Here is a 17,491-nt window from a genome sequence, read left to right as displayed (position 1 = left end):
ACAAATATCCTGGCTGGGAGCTTTGCTAATGCAGTTCGGGGGGGTTTAAACTAGTATGGCAGGGGGGTGGGGATCAAACTATTAGGTCTATAAGTGTGGTGGCTGGGGACGAGCTTGGGGCTGGGACAAGGCTGGCAAAGAAGAGGAGCACTCTGGGGGAGGACGACCTCACTGAGCCTGGGGGTCTGGAGTGCTTATACTTCAATGCAAGGAGCGTAGCAGGTAAAACAGACGAACTTGGGGCCTTAATGCGCACGAGGAATTTGGATGTGGTTGCATTCCAGTCCCATTCCCACCCTATATCCCCATTCTCCTGAAAGTTTATTTCCTTCAAGTGCCCATCCAGTTTCATTTTTATATAGAATCCTGCCCTGAATTTCTATCCTGTACTGACACTGATGACTTTTGTAACCTCATTTTACAGGATATTGAAAGAGGAATCACAGCCCGAAATCTCAAACGTCACGTCAGATCTGACAGAGTCATATCCCTTGGGAGCTGAATATCATCGGACTTTGAATCTAGAAGGAGAAATGGTTGTCCGGTCTGTCGATTTGAAAAGATTTCAAACATCAGTGTGACTGGAAAAGCACCAACACACTGCCACACTCGAGTGAGAGTGTTCCAGTGCACTGACTAAAGAGCTTTAACCAGTTACACAGCCTGAATAAATATCACACCATTCACAGCAGGGAGAGACGGTACTCGTGTTCTGTGCGTGGACAAGGCTTCAACTGATTGGCCACCCATGAGAGAGGAAAGGACACCTGCACCATGGAGAAACCATGGAAATGTGCGGATTGTGGAAAGAGATACAGAGTCCCATCAGAGCTGGAAGCTCATCGGCGCAGCCACACTGGGGAGAGGCCGTTCACCTGCTCTCAGTGTGGGAAGTGATTCACTCAGTTATCCAACCTGCGGACACACCAGCGAGTTCACACTGGGGAGAGACCGTTCACCTGCTCTCAGTGTGGGAAGGGTTTCAGTCGATTATCCAGCCTGCAGATGCACCTGCGTGTTCACACTGGGGAGAGACCGTTCACCTGCTCTCAGTGTGGGGAGGGATTCACTCGGTTATCCACCCTGCAGACACACCAGCGAGTTCACACTGGGGAGAGACCGTTCACCTGCTCTCAGTGTGAGAAGGGGTTCAGTCAATTATCCAGCCTGCGGACACACCAGCGAGTTCACACTGGGGAGAGGCCGTTCACCTGCTCTCAGTGTGGGAAGGGATTCAGAGTTTCATCCCACCTGCTGAGACACCAACAAGTTCACGAGTGATTCCAGGGGTTGGATTCTGCTGTTATTGTTTCTGCTCTCAATTACATCCAGGACTGCATTTTATTCATTCTCACAGTTGGTCAATGGGGAGGGTCAGAGGGTTTCTTTCTGCTGGACTGGCCGGTCTCATGGCTTTGCCTACAGTGGGCTGATGCTCTGTGCGTCTTGTTGCGAATACTTGGTTTCAGATTTCACACGGATCACAGAGTGACAGGGTGTGAGGAAGTTCAGAGATATTTAGTCAGCATTTCTGTTTGAAACGCCCCAAATGCCCATCCAATTTCCTTTGTAATTGTTTATTGTCTCCACTTCCTCCACCCTCGTAGGCAGCGAGTTCCAGGTCATTACCATTCGCTGCATCAAAATATTCTTCCTCACATCCCCCCTTCCTCTCTGACCCAAAACCATAAATCTGTGACCCCCCTCATCCTTGTCCCATCAGCTAATGGGAACAGCTTTTCTTTGTCCACCTTATCTAAACCTGTCAGAATTTTGTCCACCTCTATCAAATCTCACCTCAACCTCCTTTGCTCCAAGGGGAACAACCCCAGCCTGACATTGACAATAAAGAACAAACCAACAGAATATGTTAATACCTGAAATCAAATGGGAATGTTTAATTTCTGTTTTAAAGATATTGTGAATATATTGTCCTGGACAATAAAGGAATTGGAATAACTCACCTTGGGTGTGGTTGAATGGAATATATCAATCTGGTATCCACTGACAGTCTCCCTCCCTAACAGCACTGTGGGTGTACTTACACCTCAGGCATTGTAGCAGTTCAAGAAGGCAGTGTTGGGGTTGACCATGGCCGAGGCAGCTACATACAGCCACATATTCTGTTATAATTGAAGGACTGCAGATTGAATGTAAGGCATTATGGGACTGGACTATCTTGACCACATTCCTGTGACTGCTCAGTTTCTGCAATCACGGACCAGTAAAGCTGCTTAGCAGGGCCCCAACAGAGGACCTGGTGAGAATATTTACTCAGAATGAGTTAGAATTAAACTTATTCCAGGACCGGCTGGTGTTCAGCAGCTGAGATTCCTGAATCTGTAAAAAGGGGGTCTGACCAATCAACAAACAGTACTAGGTAGTTGGTTAAGAAGTTAAAAAGCGTTCTGAACCATTGCTTAACCTATCGTCAATTTGTGAGAAGAACTGTGAGGGACTTGTGACCCGATATTTGGTGAAGTGACGGTATACTCCAAGTAGCACTGGACTCAAAACCAGATCTCTGAGAGTAGATTCTAACAGTTATAATCCTACCCAAGCATGGCCAGTGAAAAATCAAAGCTTGAGTGGGGACCAGACAGGTCTCTTACCTGTCATTTGGAAACTAAGAACAAGAAGCTTACAGATAAAATGATTAGAGAATAGAGCCAACGTTTCGATTCTGGATGACACTTTGTAAGAAGCTCATCCAGACTCAAAACATTGGCTCTATTCTCTCTCCAAAGATGCTGCCAGACCTGCTGAGATCTTCCAGCCGCTCTATTCTCTCTCCACAGATGCTGTCAGACCTGTTGAGACTTTCCATCATTTTCTGTTTTTGTTTCAGATTCCAGCATCCGCAATATTTCACTTTTATGATAAAATGATTAGTTCTGATTGGAATCCCCACGACCCTCCCGCAAAACAGAGGGAGTGGTGGTAAAGGGAGAAAAAGGATAAGGATGATAAAGTCTGGGTTCTGATTCTCCGAGCCCATGTAGAATTAACAAAATGAGTGAACCAGTTTATAAAGAACAGAAGTTACCCATCCCTAACAAAAACTGATCAAATTAAAATAATTAGGTTGAGGAGTATAACAAAAAAAGATGACGTTTAAAAAAGTTTGTTTTGTTGTTACTGAACTGTATTGTCATTTTGTTGTTACCACACTGTATTCACCTCAATGCTTGTGGAATCTGTGCAGCGAGCAGGAATTGTTTAAACTAAGAGTTTCTTCTTTCATTTTGATCAGCGAGAGGACATTATATTCTGTGAAATCTGCCTCAAGAATAAGGCTGATTGTTCAGTCTGAGTGTGAAAGAAAGATACAGGGGGCGATCTTACCGGCTCGACTCGCCGCTCGATTAGACCGGTGAGCCAGGAAGATAGCGTGCGAGACTAAAGGATTGCTATCTTTCCGGCCTGTGTTTTGCCGGCTTCATTCCCAGAAAGGGAGTGAAGGCTATTTGCATAGAGTTGCCTACATTACAATGTGATTGGTGGGTTCAGCATGGCTGCTTCCCCCCCTCGCTGGCAAGACGTCACATCGCCGAGAATCACTACTGGTCTTCACCAGCAGGGACCAGGTGCTTGGGCCACACTGGGTGTGTTGTGTGGGGGGGCTGTGTGTGTGGGATCGGAGGCCATTGAAGCCACCATGGTGGTCAGGGGCAGTGCCCATTGAGCAACGCCACATTCAGTACCCTCCTGGCAACCTGGCAGTGCCCAGTTGAGCACCATAAGTGTACCATGGGCAGTGCCAAGGGGATGGGTGGGGGTGGGGCTTAGTGGAGGGGTATTTATAATGACTGGGGGCTTATGCAAGAAGGGTGGACGCCAAGGGGGGAGCTTTGCATGGGGGAGGGTGATCGGTTGGGGGGGGGGTGAATCTCTGCCAAGGGGGATGGATGTGCACGGGGGGGGGTGTTCAGGAATTGGCCACGGAGGGGGCATCATGGTGATTGAATAAGCAGTGACACTTAATTGAGTTACAATTAATGAATCAGTCGTTATAGTAAAAGACTGAGTTTTTATTTGCTGTTAAAATGTAAAAGCTTAATTGCTGTGTATGTAACAAATGTGAAATGAAGATAAATTTTTAAAGTTTATTTATTTGTGTCACAAGTAGGCTCACATTAACACTGCAATGAAGTGACTGTGAAAATCCCCTCGTCACCACACTCCGGCGCCTGTTCGGGTTACACTGAGGGAGAATTTAGCACAGCCAATGCACCCTAACCAGCACATCTTTCAGACTGTGGGAGGAAACAGGAGCAGCTGGAGGAACACCACGCAGACACGGGAAGAACATGCAGACACCACATGGACAGTGACCCAAGCTGAGAATCAAAACCAGATCCCTGGCGCTGTGAGGCAGCAATGCTAACCACTGTGCCACTGTGCCGCAGCTGGCGTAGTGTACTGGCGAGACAGATCTTCAAGCTCTGATTAGCCTCAACATTTGAAATGTGCGAATAAGGGGATTGTATAGAATCAGATAAAGGGAGAGCATGAACCAGTTCTCTTGTATTCCTGTCTAAGATAATGAGAGAAAGTGGTGTCAGTAATTGAGGATCCAATTCAATTAATCTGGAGACCAAATTGACCAATTGTCATGTTACAACAGGCCCAACTCTGACGTGTGGTAACGGTCACTTTGGGGATAAAAGTAGAGGTTCTGAAGGTCTTCCTTGTGAACCAAATTCTGAAAACTCCAAAGGCTGAGTTCCAAGGAAATTCCTGTCAAAGAAGGAGCCAGACTCCCAAAGCTGAATTCCACAAGAATTCCTGTCAAAGAAGGAGCCAGAGAGGGTTACTCTTCTACAGACTGATCACCCGCATGAAGCTGTGAAAGTCAATGTCTTAAAGTTTATTTATCAGTCACAAAGAAGCTTACATTCACGCTGCAATGAAGTTACTGTGAAATTCCCCGAGTTGCCACACTCTGGCGCCTGTTCAGGTACACTGAATGAGAATTTAGCATAGCCAATCCACCTAACCTGCACATCATTGGGCTGTGGGAGGAAACCGGAGGACACGGAGGAAACCCATGCAGACATGGGGAGAATGTGCAGACTCCACACAGACAGGGACCCAAGCCAGGACGCTGTAAGGCAGCAGTAACCACTATGCCACTGTGTTCAGTTGTTCAGTGAACCTTTTTCATTCAATAAACTTCTTTTTAAATTTACTATCCAGAGAATTCTGCCTTTACCACAAAGAGGTCAGGGAACAGATAAAGAGAAACCATTTGTGTCCAGAACATTGTGAACATCCTTTTACTCTGGTTGTCTTTGATCCTCAAGTCATTTTCTCTTTGTTTTAACCATGTTCTGTTTCATTGATAAACTTTTATCAGTAAAAATATTTGACTGTTCTGGATTTTTCCTGATGAAATTGATGCACTTTAGGGAAAGTGGGTGAGAGGGGTTGGCAGGCTCTTTAACAGAAAGTGAATCCCTCTAAGGTAATTGCCAAAGGAGCCAGAGGGGGAGATGAGATTTTATTTTATTGTTTGACACAGCGAGTTGTTCTGATCTGCCTGAAAGCAGATTCAAGCGAATCTTTCCAAAGGGTAAAGACTTGAAAGGGAAGAATTTGCAGGGCTGTGGGGAAAGAACAGAGTAAGAAGTTTAACAACACCAGGTTAAAGTCCAACAGGTTTATTTGGTAGCAAAAGCACAGAGCAGGAAAGAACAGAGCAGTTGGATGAATCAGAGTCCTTTCAAAGAGATAGCAGAACATGATGGGCTGAATGGACTCCTCCTGCAGCCTGTCAATCTCAGCCTCCTGCTTTTGTGCAGGTTTGAAGGGCAGATTTCAGTGCAGCCTCTTCCCTGTATATGTATTTAAAGAGACAGGTTTCTCTTTAGTTCTGAGTGACTGATATAACAATTGGTTGGAGGCCCATTTCCCACTCAGTCCTCCAACACTTTCCTGTCTCTCCATTAGTGCGACGCCCAGGGCAGTTTCCCAACTGGGACGCAGGCCCCATTATTCTCAGCTAAATTCAGCCCTCAGCTCCGTCGCCTGGCTGTCATTGACACGAGCAATAGAGAGACAGAAAGGTGCCACAGGCTCAAATGGGAAGTCAAAACGTGTGGCTTTAAATGAACTGTTAGGATCTCTGATGATCAACAATTTTTAAAAATGAATTCTGAACCCAGTAAACAAATTAAAGATTCACATGACAAAACTTCAAGTTTTCTGATGTTTACTCCAACAAACTGGAGGCAACAATGATTAAACACTTTTTTGAAGGGAACATAGTCCTTAAACTGTAAAATTAAACTTTGCCCTTTTACTCTGAACACCATTAAATATCCACTCAATGGATATATTTTACTCTGCCTTGGAATGTTGACACTCTTTCTCCAAAAACCAGCCCAAAGTGATTTTTCACTCCTCAAGGGTTTATTTCCATTGTTTTCCTTTTCCAGTCTGACAACCTTTAATCCCAGAACTGTCCTTCACAGTGATGGTTCTCCTGGACATTTTCCCACTCACACAAGCAAGGCGAATCTTCCAGCCTTGTTTCACAATTCTCAGGAATTTGTGACCAACATTCGACATCGGAGCAGAAATTGGCCATTTGGCCCTTTGAGTCTGCTCCACCGTTTATTTAGATCATGGCTGATCTTTTTGTGTTGCGTTCTCGTGCTATACCTGATACTTTTGATGCCCTTATCGAACAAGAATCAGTATAAAGGCAAAATTCTGCTGTTTTTGGAATCTGAAACAAAAACAGAAAATGCTGGACAATCTCAGCAAGTCTGACAGCATCTGTAGAGAGAATAGAGGCAACATTTTGAGTCAGGATTACTCTTTGTCAGAGATGAAGACAAGAAAAATCGGACAAAATATATCCTGTGAGGGTCAAGAATTGGGAAGCAATCTATTAAACCTCCTCTGAACCACTTTCAATGCATTTGTATCATTTCTTAAATAGGAGACAAAACTGCACGTATTCAAGATGCAGTCTCAGCAACGCCCTGTATAACTGAAGCATAATATCTTTACTTCTGCGGTCAATTTCTCTCGTAATAAAAGATTGCATTCCATTTGTAAGAACTTTGATTTATTTGAACTAAGATTTATGGGGGTTCTCTTGTTTACAAAAACCTCCCTCATCGTAAATCACACCAGGTTCCAGTGTCTTGACCATGTGGCAAGAAAGAACACTTTAAATGGTGAATTCAGAAAGTTTATTAATCATTAAAAATGTATCAAGTCAGAAAGATAAAAAACAGAGTGTCGATTAACAGTTAATAGAGAAAGTTTAACTTTAACAATTGAACAGACTTCTCTCCATCCCTCTCAGACCAGGACATGAAGTGACCGCTCCAAAAACGTGGATAACTTGTAAAACCAACAGCTCTCAACACCTCTCTGTAAACATCTCTCCCTCCACCTCTCTCTACCAAATTGCCTTCTCAAGACCACTTTTTTATACTTAAAAAATGTCAAAAGCCCATCTTAGCCCCCCATAAATCTTCAATTATAAACTAAAATAGACACAAGTTTTTTGGCGATTTAAAAACAAATGAACTGTCTGCTGAAAGGGTTAACTTTTCTACAGAACCTAAAGGGATGGGGAGTGAGCAGCAAAAACTTGGCACACAATTACATCACTTTACACAAGTTTAAAACAAAACAAATCATTTTAAACTTCATCTCTTAAATTTTTTGTTATATTCCTCAACCTAATTATTTTTATTTGATCAGTTTTTGTTAGGGATGGGTAACTTCTGTTCTTTATAAACTGGTTCACTCATTTTGTTTATTTTACATGGGCTCGGAGAATCAGAACCCAGACTTTATCATCCTTATCCTTTTTCTCCTTCTGCCACCACTCCCTCTGTTTTACGGGAGGGTCCTGGGGATTCCAATCAGAACTAATCATTTTATCATAAAAGTAAAATACTGCGGATGCTGGAATCTGAAACAAAAACAGAAAATGCTGGAAAATCTCAGCGGGTCTGACAGCATCTGTGGAGAGAGAATAGAGCCAATGATTCGAGTCTGGATGACCCTTTATAAGAGCTCTTATGAAGTGTCATCCAGACTCGAAAGATTGGCTCTATTCTCTAATCATTTTAATCGATAAGTTTCTTGTTCTTAGTTCCCAAATGGCAGGTAAGAGACCTGTCCGGTCCCCACTCGAGCTCTGATTTTTCACTGGCTATGCTTGGGTAAGATTATAATCATTAGAATCTACTCAGATTTTTACTTTTCAGTCCAGTACTACTTGGAGTATACCGTCACTTCACCAACAATCAGGTCACAAGTCCCTCACAGTCCTTTATGATAAAATAATTTAAACATGGCTGAAAATGGGTCAGATTATAATCATTAGAATCAAGTTTTGATTAGTCAGACCCCATTTTTAGAATCCTGGTATCTCAGCCGCTGAACACCAGCCGGTCCTGCAATAATCTCACAGAATCTCTACAGTGCAGAAGGAGGCCATTCAGCCCATCAAGTCTGCAACAACCACAATCCCACCGACCCTATCCCCATAACCCCACGCATTTACCCTGGCTAGTCCCCCTGACATGAAGGGGCAATTTAGCATGGCCAATCCACCTAACCCACACATCTTTGGACTGTGGGAGGAAACCGGAGCACCCGGAGGAAACCTACACAGACACGGGGAGAATGTGCAAACTCCACACAGACAGTGACCCAAGCTGGGAATCGAGCCCGGATCCCTGGACCTGTGAGGCAGCAGTGCTAACCACTGTGCCACCGTGCCGCCCTAGTTTAATTCGAACTCATTCTGAGTAAATATTTTCACCAGGTCCTCTGTTGGGACCCTGCTAAGCAGCTTTAATGGTCCGTGATTGCAGAAACTGAGCAGTCACAGGAATGTGGTCAAGATAGTCCAGTCCCATAATGCCTCACATTCAATCTGCTGTCCTTCAATTATAACAGAATATGTGGCTGTATGTAGCTGCCTCGGCCATGGTCAACCCCAACACTGCCTTCTTTCACTGCTATTATGCTTGAGGTGTAGGTACATCCACAGTGCTGTGAGGGAGGGATTTCCAGCTACACATTCCAGACTTTCACTGGACTGTAGGTGGATATCAGATTGATATATTCCATTCAACCACACCCAAGGTGAGTTATTCCAATTCCTTTATTGTCCAGGACAATATATTCACAATATCTTTAAAACAAAAATTCAACAATCCCATTTGATTTCAGGTATTAACATATTCTGGTAGTTTGTTCTTTATTGTCAATGTCAGGCTGGGGTTGTTCCCCTTGGAGAAAAGGAGGTTGAGGGGAGATTTGATAGAGGTGGACAAGATTCTGGCAGTTTTAGAAAAGGTGGACAAAGAAAAGCTGTTCCCATTAGCTGATGGGACAAGGACGAGGGGGACACAGATTTATGGTTTTGGGTCAGAGATGCAGGGAGGGATGGGAGGAAGAATATTTTGATGCAGCGAATGGTAATGACCTGGAACTCGCTGCGTACGAGGGTGGAGGAAGTGGAGACAATGAACAATTACAAAGGAAATTGGATGGGCGTTTGGGGGGTTTCAAACAGAAATAGTGACTCTTAACTTCCTAACACCCTGTCACTCTGTGATCCTTGAGAAATTTGAAACCATGTATTCGCAACAGACTCAAAGAGCATCAGCCCACTGGAGGCAAAGTCATGAGACCAGCCAGTCCAGCAGAAAGAAACCCTCCGACCCTCCCCATTGACCAACTGTGAGAATGAACAAAATGCAGTCCTGGATGTAATTGAGAGCAGAAACAATAACAGCAGAATCCAACCCCTGGAATCACTCGTGAACTTGTTGGTGTCTCAGCAGGTGGGATGAAAGACTGAATCTCTTCTCACACTGAGAGCAGGTGAACGGCCTCTCCCCAGTGTGAACTCGCTGGTGTATCTGCAGGTTGGATGAATCACAGAATCCCTTCCCACACTGAGAGCAGGTGAACGGCCTCTCCCCAGTGTGAACTCGCTGGTGTATCCGCAGGTTGGAAGACTGAGTGAATCTCTTCCCACACTGAGAGCAGGTGAACGGTCTCTCCCCGGTGTGAACTCGTTGGTGTATCCGCAGGTTGGAAGACTGAGTGAATCTCTTCCCACACTGAGAGCAGGTGAACGGCCTCTCCCCAGTGTGAATGCGCTCATGGACCGGCAGGTCGGAAGATCGAGTGAATCCCTCCCCACATTGAGAACACGTGAATGGCCTCTCCCCAGTGTGAACTCGCTGGTGTCTCTGCAGGCTGGATGACTCAGTGAATCCCTTCCCACACTGAGAGCAGATGAATGGCCTCTGCCCAGTGTGGCTGCGCCGATGAATTTCCAGCTGAGATGGGGCTCTGTATCTCTTGCCACAGTCCGCACATTTCCATGGTTTCTCCATGGTGCAGGTGTCCTTACCACTCTCGAGTGGACAATTAGTTGAAACTTCGTCCACACACAGAACACGGGTACAGTCTCTCCCCGCTGTGAATGGTGTGATATTTATTCAGATTGTGTAACTGGTTAAAGCTCTTTAGTCAGTGCATTGGAACACTCTCACTCAAGTGTGGCAGTGTGTCGATGCTTTTTCACTCACACTGACATTTCAAATCTTTTCAAATCGACAGACTGGACAATCATTTCTCCTTCTGGATTCAAAGTCCGATGATATTGAGGTCCCAAGGAATATGACTCTGTCACGTCTAGACGTGACATTTGAGATTTCGGCCTGTGATTCCTCTTTCAATATCCTGTAAAATGAGTTTACAAAAGTCATCAGTGTCAGTATAGGATATAAATTCAGTGCAGACAATTCTAGTTTCTATGGAACATTCTTTCCTATTTCAGTCCCAAAAAGTTGTAAATCTCCATCCATATCTATGGATTCTATTTACAAATGAAAGTGGATGGGCACTTGAACGAAATAAACTTTCAGGAAATGGGATATAGAGTGGGAATGGGACTGGAATGTTATACAGAGAGTCAGCATGGACTCGAGTTACCGAATGGATTCCTTCTGTGCTGTAATGACTTTATGATTGGAAATGTATAACATCGCTGCAGCATATTACAATGCAAGAAATAATAAATGTATTTTATTACAGAAACATAAATAATATGTCTAATCTGGGTACCATATAATAACACTAGACATATCTCTGTCCTATATTAATGTACTGTCCCCTTAAATGTCAGCCATCTCCTGGGGAAAGCTGCCCTTTAATTATGAACATTAGGAAAGAGACCATCCTTTTAGACAGACAAATAAATGTGTTAAGCTGAGGGGGCAAAGAATGTTCACCAGGCTGATTCAGGGAATCGCGGGACTGATGTAGGAGGAGAGACTGACGAGGTTAGGATTGTTTTCGTTGGAGTTCAGATGAATGAGGGGGGAGTCTCAAAGAGACTTATAAAATTCTAACAGGTCGAGACAGGATAGATGCAGGGAGGATGTTCCCGATGGAGTCCAGAACCGGGGGGCACAGTCTGAGGATTCAGGGCAGACCATTTAGGACGGAGGTGAGGAGACATTTCTTCACCCAAAGAGTGGTGAAGCTGTCGAATTTATTACCACAGGAAGTAGTTGATGCCAAAACATTGAATGTATTGAAGAGGTGGCTGGATAAAGCACTTGGGGCGAATGGGATCACAGGTTATGGGAAAAAGCAGGATTAGTTGGATGATCAGCCATGATCGTAATGAATGGCGGAGCAGGCTCGAGGGGCCAAATGGCCTCCTCCTGCTCCTATCTTCTATGTTTCTATATCAAAGAACAAAGAACAGTACAGCACAGGAAACAGGCCCTTCGACCCTCCAAGCCTGTGCCGCTCATTGGTCCAACTAGATCAATCGTTTGTATCCCTCCATTCCCAGGCTGCTCATGTGACTATCCAGGTAAGTCTTAAACGATGTCAGCGTGTCTGCCTCCACCACCCTACTTGGCAGCGCATTCCAGGCTCCCACCACCCTCTGTGTAAAAAACATCCCTCTAATATCTGAGTTATACTTTGCCCCTCTCACCTTGAGCCCGTGACCCCTCGTGATCGTCACTTCTGATCTGGGAAAAAGCTTCCCACCGTTCACCCTATCTATCCCCTTCATAACCTTGTACACCTCTATTAGATCTCCACTCATTCTCCGTCTTTCCAGGGAGAACAACCCCAGTTTACCCAATCTCTCCTCATCGCTAAGACCCTCCATACCAGGCAACATCCTAGTAAACCTTCTCTGCACTCTCTCTAACGCCTCCATGTCCTTCTGGTAGTGCGGCGACCAGAACTGGACACAGTACTCCAAATGTGGCCTAACCAGCGTTCTATACAGCTGCATCATCAGACTCCAGCTTTTATACTCTATACCCCATCCTATAAAGGCAAGAATACCATATGCCTTCTTCACCACCTTCTCCAACTGTGTTGCCACCTTCAAGGATTTGTGGACTTGCTCACCTAGGTCCGTGTTTCTATACTCTGGATGGCTCTGCCATTTATTGTATAACTCCTCCCGACATTATTTCTTCCAAAATGCATCACTTCGCATTTATCCAGATTAAATTCCATCTGCCACCTCTCTGCCCAATTTTCCAGCCTATCTATATCCTGCTGTATTGCCCGACAATGCTCATCGCTATCCGCAAGTCCAGCCACCTTCGTGTCATCCGCAAACTTGCTGATAACACCAGTTACACCTCCTTCCAAATCATTTATATATATCACAAATAGCAGAGGTCCCAGTACAGAGCCCTGCGGAACACCACTGGTCACAGACCTCCAGCCAGAAAAAGACCCTTCGACCACTACCCTCTGTCTCCTATGGCCAAGCCAGTTCTCCACCCATCTAGCCACTTCTCCTTGCATCCCATGAGCCTTAACCTTCTTAACCAACCTGCCATGTGGGATTTTGTCAAATGCCTTACTGAAATCCATATCGACGACATCCGCGGCCTTTCCTTCGTCAACCGTTTTTGTCACTTCCTCAAAAAACTCCACCAAATTTGTAAGGCACGACCTCCCTCTTACAAAACCATGATGTCTGTCACTAATGAGATTGTTCCGTGTCTTTATCAATGTCTTTAAGAGAGAGAGAGAGAGAGAGACCTGGGCCAACCTTTCCAGAGTCTGCAGCCTCCCTGGATTCACTTCCTTTCCCTTCAGTTGCTGCAAGTCCCCAATTTCCCCCAGAATGAGAAAAGAAACTCACAGATGTTGGCCTCTTTTAGGACAAACTCACAGATGTGGCCGACAGGAGAAACTTTGACTCTGTCTGAAACTCCATCTTCACTCACACAAGGCCCGCGCTCTCAATGGCTGGAGGACCAGAGTCCTTCCGGTCCTCCAACACTTCCTATTGGCCAGAGCTAGTAAGGGGCCGTGAATCAAAGGTGCGCATGTGCGGATTCTGGGGTGAATGCGCATGTGCGGGTGTGGGGCGGGGCCCGGGTCAAAGCCGGCGCACTGACCATTGTCTGTTCGGCTCTTCCAGCCTTTTCCATTGGACAACAGCTCAGCGCGGCTGGAGGACAAAGTCCCGCCCACCCCCACGTGGGGCTCCGCCACTCATTGTCTGTCAGCGGGGATTAACCAATGGAAACTCTGGAGGACCGGACGTACTCGCGTCCTCCAGCCAATCAGAGCTTCCCCATTGTCTGAATGCGGAAGTGGACAATGAGCTTGTTCAGCTGCTCATTCCTGCCCAGCAAAGCTGCTGCTCTCTCTCTGAATGAAGATTGAGCTTCAGACAGACTCAAGGAAGTAAAAAGAATCAGCCAATACCTCCAACCATACTAGTCTGAAAACGCCTGATCCCGGAAGCTAAGCAGACTCAGGCCTGGTTAGTACTTGAATGGGAGACCACCTGGGAATACCAGGTGTAGTAGACTTTAAGGTGGCATGGTGGCACAGTGGTTAGCACTGCTGCCTCACAACGTCAGGGACTCAGGTTCGATTCCTGGTTTGGGTCACTGTCTGTGTGGAGTTTGCATGTTCTCCCCATGTCTGCGTGGGTTTCCTCCCACAGTCCAAAAGATGTGTGGGTTGATGCACTATCAATCAAGTTAAGATAGTTGTAAGCAAGACAAATAGGCTTTTATTAGCAAGAACTTGGAGCCATCCCTGTCGGAGATCTGGTCTGTACTAAAGGCTAGGGGGAGGAGCCACTGCCTTTATACCTGGACCAGGGGGTGGAGTCTTGGGTGGAACCAACAGGGATGTGCCACATATACAGGTAATAATAAATACTAACTAACAGTGGTTAACCACCACAGATAACAGTGGTTTACCACATGGGTCAGGTGGATTGGCCGTGTTAAATTGACCCTTAGTGCCAGGGGGACAAGTTAGGGTAAATTCAGAGGGGTATGGGGACAGGGCCTGGGTGGGATTGTGGTTGGTGCAGACTCGATGGGCCGAATGGCCTCCTTCTACACTATAGGATTCTATGAAGTGAATCCAGAGAGGGTGCAGACTCAGGAAAGGTTGGCCCAGCTCTCTCTCTCTCTTAAAGACATTGACATTCTTTGCTCCATCAGCTTGACACATTGGTTTGTCTGGTTAAGAGGATGTTCTCTTTCCTAATGTTCAGAATTAAAGGGCTGCTTTCCCCAGGAGTTGGCTGACATTTAAGGGGACAGTGAATTAATATAGGACAGAGATATATCTCGTGATTATTTTTGTCACAGATTAGATAAATTATTTATGGTTCTGCAATGAAGTAATTTATTCTTATTTATACTCTTTTAATATTGTACTGTACCTATGTTCTATACATCCAGTTATAGAGTCATTACAGCAAAGGGGTCCCTTCAGCCACACACGTCCATCCTGACTCTTGGTAAAAGTCTCTTAGTTCTGGAAGCAGTGAACATGGATCTGTCAATCAGCCTCAATCAGCACCTTCAGGAGAATTGGGTGGGTGAATATTAGATACAGCAGAGTGAGAATGGAGGGAGAGTGTGTGGGATGGAGATTCACAGGAATGAGAGAGGAAAGAATGTTCCATAGAAACTAGAATTGTCTGTTCTGAATTTCTATCCTGTACTGACAGTGATGAATTTTGTAAACTCCTTTTACAGGATATCAGAAGGTGAAGATTTGCAGGCAGAAATGTCAAACCAAATGTCACACTAAGATCTCACAAATTCACTCTATTTATCGGAACCTGAATATCATCAGTCTTTCAATTTAGAAGGATAAATTTTTGTCTGTTCTGTCTTTTTCAGGAGATCTTCAATATCAATGTGCCTGGAAAGCACTGAAACACACACACACCTGAGTGAGCGTGTTCCAGTGCACGGACTGTGGAAAGAGCTTTAATACAGTCTGAAAAAACATTGCATCATTCACATCAGGGAGAGAAATTAATTGTGTTGTGTGTGTGGACGAGTCTTCAGCAGATCGTGAAACCAGCAGAGTCACAAGGGCACCTGCACCATGGAGAAACGGTGGAAATGTGGGGACTGTGGGAAGGGATTCAATTACCCATCAAAGCTGGAAACTCATCGACGCAGTCACACCGGGGAGAGACCATTCACCTGCTCTCAGTGTGGGAAGGGATTTAGTCAATTCTCTCTTCTGCTTACACACCAGCGAGTTCACACCGGGGAGAGGCCGTTCACCTGTTCTGAGTGTGGGAAGGGATTCAGTGATTTACCCACACTGCGGAGACACCAGCGAATTCACAGTGGGGAGAGACCATTCACCTGCTCTGACTGTGGGAAGGGATTCATTCAATCATCCCATTTGCTGGCACACCAGCGAGTTCACACTGGGGAGAAGCCATTCACCTGCCCTGTTTGTGGAAAAGTATTCAGTAATTCATCCACACGACTGACACACCAGCGAGTTCACACCGGAGAGAGACCGTTCAATTGCTCTGACTGTGGAAAGGGATTCATTCAGTCATCCCACTTGCTGACACACCAGCGGGTCCACACAGGGGAAAAGCCATTCACCTGCTCTGAGTGTGAGAGAGGATTCAGTGATTCATCAAACCTGCTGACACACCAGCGAGTTCACACTGAGAAGAAGCCATTCAACTGCTCTGTGTGTGGAAGGGGATTCAAACATTCAGCAACCGTGATGAAACACCAGCGAGTTCACACCGGGGAGAGGCCGTTCACCTGCTCCATGTGTGGGAAGGGATTCACATTGTTCTGCAACTTGCAGAGACACCAGCGAGTTCACAAATGATGACAGGGGTTGGATTCTGCTGTTATTGCCGCTGTTAATCACATCCAGGACTGAACCATGTTCATTCTGACTGAAGGTGAAGTGGGAGGTTTGGAGGGTTTCTTTCTCGTGGACTGGCCGGTCCCACAACTTTGCTTCCAGTGGGCTGATGCTCTTTGAGCCTGGGAGAGCACATTTCCACTGAAATGATCCACATTTGATGGCAGGATTAGAGGATACATGTGAAGCTTCTTGTAGTTTAATTGTGAATGTCAGTGCTGGAGAAATGCTATGTCGTAATTGTATTCCCTTTTTAACTTAAAGAGAAATAGTCACTTTCCTTCAACACACACAGATTAGTGTGGGTTTGATTATCAGTTTCTGTTATGGTGTTGTGATGTATTTTCTGTGGCTTTTATTTCTTATGAAAATAAAAATGGTATTTTGTAATGTGTATGTTGCTTCCTGAGCTTTAGCACACCTGTCACCTTTCTGCGTAGATTTTCTATGTTCTGTAGTAATTGCTGTATTAGTTTAAGTTTGTGTAGCTCTTGTACTTTTAGTTATTTGTCTTTCAGTAACTTGCTTCAGGCGTTAGCAGTCACTAAGAAATGAAACATCACACCTCAGATGTAGCAGTGAGGTCGATAAGCCTGAGGAACATCAATCATCAGGAAGTGACACCACACGTCCTTTAATTACAAGGAAACAGACACACAAATGACCTTGTGCTGCCTTGTTATCTCAGTGGAAAAGCTTTAAACTTACTACAGCAGCAGAGAAAAGCAGTAAGGAAAAGGATGTTGCTGCAAGTGACTGAGATCCTGGATTAACTCAGTTAGGAGTTAATGGGAAGTGATATCAGGAAGGTGACCAGGACGGCACGGTGACACAGTGGTTAGCACTGCTGCCTCACAACACCAGGAGCCCGGGTTCAATTCCAACCTCAGGTGACTGTGTGTGTGGAGTTTGTACATTCTCCCCGTATCTGCGTGGGTTTCCTCCGGGTGCTCCAATTTCCTCCCACACTCCGAAGATGTGTGGGTTAGGTTGATTGACTGTGCTAAATTGCCCTTCGTGTTGGGGGGTTAGGAAGGTAAATACATGGGGTTATGGGGATAGGGTCTGGGGTGGTTGATGCAGACTCGGTGGGCCGAATGGCCTCCTTCTGCACTGTAGGGATTTGATGATTTCTATGAGTTAATGGGAAGTGACATCAGCAAGATGACCAATATCCTTCAGGGACCAATCAAACATTGATCATGCACCATTTTATCAATCAGGGATTGATCATGTGCTGCTTGGGCCAATCAGAGCCACAGCAGACGAGCGACAAAGC

General features: G+C 45.4%; 2 protein-coding genes and 2 pseudogenes across 6 annotated transcripts in view; 3 read left to right on the top strand and 1 right to left on the bottom strand.

The window, feature by feature from the left end:
• Nucleotides 1-13,339, bottom strand: part of LOC144483839 (uncharacterized) — a 259,901-nt gene extending 246,562 nt beyond the window's left edge. Inside the window, exons 1-2 of one of the 5 annotated variants that reach the window (XM_078202397.1) lie at nt 13,187-13,339; nt 9,790-10,737 (exon numbers count right to left, since the gene is read on the bottom strand). In XM_078202397.1, the coding sequence (XP_078058523.1) occupies nt 9,798-10,388 (591 nt within the window). In that variant the 5' untranslated portion in view covers nt 10,389-10,737; nt 13,187-13,339 and the 3' untranslated portion in view covers nt 9,790-9,797. Of the gene's footprint in view, nt 1-5,655; nt 10,738-12,871 lie in introns of those variants that run through there. The other 4 variants (XM_078202396.1, XM_078202399.1, XM_078202400.1 and 1 more) reach the window with 4 other exon arrangements.
• The window catches only part of LOC144483844 (uncharacterized), a 168,081-nt gene that overhangs the window by 84,378 nt on the left and 66,212 nt on the right, over nt 1-17,491 (top strand). The window lies entirely within an intron of this gene.
• Nucleotides 502-16,436, top strand: LOC144483846 (uncharacterized; annotated as a pseudogene).
• LOC144483849 (5S ribosomal RNA) lies at nt 13,757-13,865 on the top strand (annotated as a pseudogene).

Source organism: Mustelus asterias, unplaced genomic scaffold (assembly GCF_964213995.1).
Source record: "Mustelus asterias unplaced genomic scaffold, sMusAst1.hap1.1 HAP1_SCAFFOLD_79, whole genome shotgun sequence".
Taxonomy (NCBI): Eukaryota; Metazoa; Chordata; class Chondrichthyes; order Carcharhiniformes; family Triakidae; genus Mustelus; species Mustelus asterias.
This window is presented reverse-complemented; position numbering and strand designations above follow the sequence as displayed.